This window comes from Leuciscus leuciscus, assembly GCF_965113295.1.
Source record: "Leuciscus leuciscus genome assembly, chromosome: 6".
Classification (NCBI taxonomy): domain Eukaryota; kingdom Metazoa; phylum Chordata; class Actinopteri; order Cypriniformes; family Leuciscidae; genus Leuciscus; species Leuciscus leuciscus.
Window position 1 is genome coordinate 44,817,218 of NC_138730.1, and position 6,000 is coordinate 44,823,217.

Consider the following 6,000-nt stretch of genomic DNA (forward strand, 5'->3'; position numbering starts at 1 on the left):
GATCGGGACATCCCTAAAAATAAGTACTAGTACCTAATAAATAGGGGTGGAGCCGAACCCGAATACGGTATTCGGAAAGACACAAATAATTAGTTTTTTACGAATACTTATTTCGAACAAATACTTCAAAATTGTATTCGGGAACAAGAAAAACTTTATTTCAAAAAGCTGCGTTTCCTGACCGGCGGTGCTGCTGATGTGGTGGCTGTAAATCCACTTGTTGATAAGAAAGGAGGAAAGAGCCACATATGGAAATATTTTGGATTAGGCTAATGTCACGTTGTCATACGTTGTTCACATAGCGCGTTTTTTGCGCGTGCAGATTTCAAATGAGCGGCGCGGTTGCATAGCAACGACAGACGCCACGAGAGAGCAAGCGCTTGTGGAAAGGAGAAAGCGGTGCGAACTGCGCTCTCCATGATGACGAGGAAGTATCAGCAAAGAATTTATTGATTTCTAGCCCTTGCATTAGCTTTATATTTATGGAGATGAGAAGTGAAATAAAAAGCCGTCATTATGTTATTAATATCAGTCCGTCAGAAAAGCAGTTATGTTTTTTTTTTTCAATGACATTTGTTGTTACATGTTCATTGCTGGATTTAAGGAAAAACATCCACCAATATTGCATATCCATAATTATTATAATGGATATAATTAAAGAATACTTACACTATAACATAAATTAGAAGTGTAACGCAAAAAAACTGGATTTTTACACCTATTTAGAATTTTACTCGAATACAAATACAAATACTTTTCCCCCCTCAACAAATACAAATACAGATACAAATACCGGCTGCTTTGCACATCCCTACTAATAAATAACTACTAGTATCTAATATATATGTACTAGTCACAATTGGAATACATACTAGTCAGAACTGAATAGTTGATATCTGAATGACAGATCCCCATAGAAGTCAATGGCAAAAAAAAATGATTTGTTACTAGTAACAAAAGAATAGTTACTAGTCACTATTGGAATAAGTACTAGTATCTGATGAATAAGTACTAGTATCTATTTAATAGGTACTAGTATCTAATGAATAAGTACTAGTATCTAATAATAAGTACTAGTAACTAATGAATAAGTACTAGTATCTAATAAATAAGAACTAGTATCTAATGAATAAGTACTAGTATCTATTGGATAAGTACTAGTAACTAATGAATAAGTACTAGTATCTAATAAATAAGAACTAGTATCTAATAAATAAGAACTAGTATCTAATGAATAAGTACTAGTATCTAATGAATAAGTACTAGTAACTAATGAATAAGTACTAGTAACTAATGAATAAGTACTAGTAACTAATGAATAAGTACTAGTAACTAATGAATAAGTACTAGTATCTAATAAATAAGAACTAGTATCTAATAAATAAGAACTAGTATCTAATGAATAAGTACTAGTATCTAATGAATAAGTACTAGTAACTAATGAATAAGTACTAGTATCTATTGGATAGTACTAGTAACTAATGAATAAGTACTAGTAACTAATGAATAAGTACTAGTATCTAATAAATAAGAACTAGTATCTAATAAATAAGAACTAGTATCTAATGAATAAGTACTAGTATCTAATGAATAAGTACTAGTAACTAATGAATAAGTAGTATCTAATAAATAATGGGGGTGGTGGCGCAATGGATAAGACACATGCCTTTGGTGTGAGAGACCCGGGTTCGAATCCACTGTGAGACACCAATGTGTCCCTGAGCAAGACACTTAACCCCTAGTTGCTCCAGAGGCGTGCGACCTCTGACATAATTAGCAATTGTAAGTTGCTTTGGATAAAAGCGTCAGCTAAATGAATAAATGTAAATGTAAATATACATCTAAAACGATGCTGTGTTCTGGGATAAATGCCCTGGTTGTATGGCAAGCCGTTTTAACATTTAATCATTTAAACCGACTAGTCTCTATTTTCATGCTACTAGTACTTATTTTTTAGATACTAGTATCTATTGAATAAGTACTAGTACCTAAAGAATAAGCACTAGTAGCTAATGAATAAGTACTAGTACTTAATGGAATAGATACTAGTATCTAAAAAATAAGTACTAGTAGCATGAAAATAGAGACTAGTCGGTTTAAATGATTAAATGTTAAAACGGCTTGCCATACAACCAGCGCATTTATCCCAGAACACAGCATCGTTTTAGATGTATGTTACGTGACAAAATATACATTATAAAACCGACCAATCAGGTTGTGAACGTATCCCTGTGCCTTTAGGTTCTGTATCTTTAGGTTCGGTGTTAAAATGCCAATGTGAACGATAAACGGACCAGGACTAAATGTTTTGTTTTTTTGTTCCGGAACAAACGAACAAACCGAACCACAAGTGTGAACAAACAAATGAAGAGCTGATGTGAAATTATATAAATATGCCTATATTCTGACATGAATCAATGGTATTTACCTTTTTATCCAAGTAACCTTTTCTCTCAGGGTCTGACAGATCCCAGATCTGCGAAGAAAGGCAAAGACAACACAGTCATTTCCCTACTAATAGTTCCAGCGCTGCATCTCAAGGCTTTCAGATGTTCAGAGATGTGATTGTTTTCTCTCACCTGACCCAGTGTGCTGTCCGAAAGACCCGATTTCTTCAAGAACTGAGCGGCATCTGCAGCGCCCACTTTCCCAGTGTTCCCCGGATCCACCTAAAACACAACAGGCCATCAGTGTCAGCCAATATATTCACATTATACGGATCACCGACACTGGGAGCACATCATATCAGGGCTTTATCGATTACATTCCTATATAATCGTATATTTCTATACAGGTTCTCCCCTTCAGGAAGTAAACGTTGAATTTACCTGTCTGTATAAGCTCTCATATGTAGGGTTTCCACTTGATAGCTGCAGAAATATGAAATGGAAAATGAATAATAGGAAAAGAACAGTCAAATTATAAGTATAAGGGTAACACTTTACAATAAGGATTCATTATTAACTAACAATAAAAATACTTCTAAAGCCGTTATTACTCTTAGCTAATGTTAATTTCCAATGTTTAATTAAAATCAAAAGTTGTATATTATTTAATGGACCTGAGCTAACATGAACAGCTTAATAAACACTGTATGTGATAAATGTTTTGCTAATTAGTTAATGCATTAGATACCGTTAAATAATGAGAAAAGTGTTGGTAAAGTGTTACTAATATAATGAACTTGCCAGTTTGTGTGAACAGCATAAAGCTTGTCAAAAACATATAATATATAATATATATACAAAATATATTATTGCGGCATTATTTTCATTTAAAAAATCAGCACATTTCCCCTCATCCAATCGCTTTTGTTTGCAATTGTTATTATTCATGTTGATATTTGTCAATTGATTACAGTCATATGATTTTTCCAGAAAATATCTGAATGTATAAATTATATATAATGATTAATGGAAGGGGCATTGATGACGTCACATACTGAAAACCGGTTTCTCTCTTTAAAGAAACTGTAAACAACCGGACTGCTGACTGACATAACACATAAGACTTATGTTTCTGAACAAAATTCTGAACAATTCACTGCTGTCACTGACAGTAATCATATAAACTGAGCAGTTTCGTATCAGTTTCGTGGGTGTTACTGTTACAGCTGTCAAGACATAAAGCAAGTCAAAAAATTGCAAAACAGCGTCCTTGAAAGCGCAAATCGGCCAGTAATCAATTCCTGGACGTCGATAAAATATATTACTAGACAAAATTGAAAAGAATAAATTAATTGTTAGAAATATCAGCTAACAATCGATTACGCGCGCGCGTTTCGCATGAGAAACCCAGCGTTCATGTGTTTATACTTAAACTAGACGTATAACAGCCTTTTATACAACCAGAGAACATAAGTTTGAAAAATTCTCTGAAAATGCATTTTATATTTTGATTCTAATCAACTTTTAAAGTCATTACCTGACTGAGTGGAGTGAGCGCCGCCATATTTCCTGATTCACGAGCACGCGCACAGGAGGAGTCTCTCGTGAGCGCGTACAGACGATGTCAAATCGTGGAAAAAAAGTTACTAATTGATTAAAGATCATATAATTAATGAAGCTAGAGTTTTTCAATGAGTGAAAAATAAAAAAGGTAATTGCGACTTTTTAATCTCACAATTCTGACTTTTTTTTCTCACAATTGCGAGTTTACATCACAATTCTGACTTTTTATCTCAGAATTACGTGATATAAAGTCACAATTGTGTGTTATTAAGTCAAAATTGCGTGATATAAAGTCTCAATTGCGTGTTATAAAGTCAGAATTATGAGATATAAACTCGCAATTGCGAGAAATATGACTTTTTTCTCAGAATTGCATGTTTATATCTCGCAATTCTGACTATATATAGTACGCAATTGGGAGATATAAAGTCAGAATTGCATGATATAAAGTCTCAATTGTAAAGTCAGAATCGTGAGATATAAACTATTCTGAGGTAAAAATAATTATAAAAATAAAGTCCGTCTTTTTTCCCCCTTAGAATAGTTTATCTATGACAGTGGTGGTAAATTTCACTAAATTATATTAACTTTAAATAAATTATGTTATTTTGAAGAAGAAAAAAAAGTGAATGTCAAATCTCAGAATGTGGACGAATATTTCAAAACATGTAAAACAAATAATCAGGTAAAGAAGCAACAGAACAGAAAATGTCATTTAAAATAATTAAAGTAGTTTTAAACTATATGTAAAACTATGTTATGGAATGTGTCAAGTTTACCGTAGTTCACAGCTTAAGTTTAGTTTAGTTGGAAAAAAGTACAATTTAGCACATGTATCAGAAGTGCTTTACTTCTTTACTACTTTTTTAAGGTGTCTTTGTTACACTGTAATTATACATTTAAGTACTGAGTAATATTAAGTAACTATACTTACTTAGGGTTAGGATTAGCGTTTGTTTGGGTTATTTGCGTGTAATTATGCATAATTTATAGTTATTACTATAGTAACTGCAAGTTACAATGAGAGTGTAAAATAAAGTGTTACCAGAAATACTTACATCCAACCAGTTCACGTGACAGTATTCTGCTGTAAAATGTCTCCATCTTGTGAATCAGTGATGGAAATGCAAGACATCTGTGGCCATAATGGATAAAGGTGGCGAAAACAATGCAAGCCACTACCATGTTCATGTATTAGTCTATTACTGCTTATTTTACCAGATTATGTGCAGTTCAAATGATAAAAAAGGGGTTTGAATAATGTTTCGAGACATCTGTGAAACTGTCAGATGTCCTTCGCTTTAGTGAGATCTACACAAATCATACAGTGGATATCAACCACATGTGCTGCTTCAAATCTTTTTAGTTGGTTTGAAACAGGAAAACTATCTCGTGAAGCTAAACAGGGATGTAGTTTGAGATTTTTAAGTGCAAATCATATTATGAACCACAAAAATATAAAGTAAAGCCTCAGATAATCAACATTCTTGAACTGATGAAACCACAAAAAGCCATATGGGAAATGTGTGTTAGTGTAAGCATGGACACTCCTCTTCTTTCGGTGTGATTAACCATCCATGAACTATATCAAAAGTTCTGTACTATGAAACCATGATGTGCTCAAACTCTCAAAATATTACAACTGCATTTACAATAAAGTTATTTATTAAAACTTTGGCATTAATTACAACTCTCAACATGTAAAAAGGTGGTTTAATGTCACTAAACAGGATTTTCAGTACTAATCCAATCTGACCATCACAGTGTGTAGACAACTAGTTTACTTTAACGTGGTCTTGTGAAAATCGCTGCAAACATTACCACATCCCTTATTGAAGCTCGTTTATTTTCAAGTAACAAAAGATTTTATTTTTAAAAAAAAGAAAAAAAAGAAAGAAATAAAAGAGAGAGATTTACATCAGCTACAAAATGGACATCACAAATGTTACTGCCGCTGAAAATCTGTAAGGTAATTTCTGTTGTAATAAATAGAGCTGGAAAATAAAAAGGAATTTAACTGAATATCTTGTTTAGGAGATTAATAACAACC

General features: G+C 32.8%; 2 protein-coding genes across 4 annotated transcripts in view; both read right to left on the reverse strand.

The window, feature by feature from the left end:
* The window catches only part of eps15l1b (epidermal growth factor receptor pathway substrate 15-like 1b), a 64,072-nt gene extending 60,078 nt beyond the window's left edge, over positions 1-3,994 (reverse strand). For all 3 annotated transcript variants that reach the window (XM_082172989.1, XM_082172988.1, XM_082172990.1), the window contains exons 1-4: positions 3,925-3,994; positions 2,829-2,870; positions 2,580-2,669; positions 2,429-2,476 (exon numbers count right to left, since the gene is read on the reverse strand). In XM_082172989.1, coding sequence (XP_082029115.1) covers positions 2,429-2,476; positions 2,580-2,669; positions 2,829-2,870; positions 3,925-3,951 — 207 coding nt within the window. In that variant the 5' untranslated portion in view covers positions 3,952-3,994. The remainder of the gene's footprint in view (positions 1-2,428; positions 2,477-2,579; positions 2,670-2,828; positions 2,871-3,924) is intronic.
* A 1,603-nt stretch (positions 3,995-5,597) lies between these two features.
* calr3b (calreticulin 3b) overlaps positions 5,598-6,000 on the reverse strand; it is an 8,299-nt gene continuing 7,896 nt past the window's right edge. The window contains exon 9 of the mRNA XM_082171912.1: positions 5,598-6,000. This exon is cut by the window's right edge and continues 970 nt beyond it. The gene's annotated coding sequence lies outside the window, so the exon portion shown is untranslated.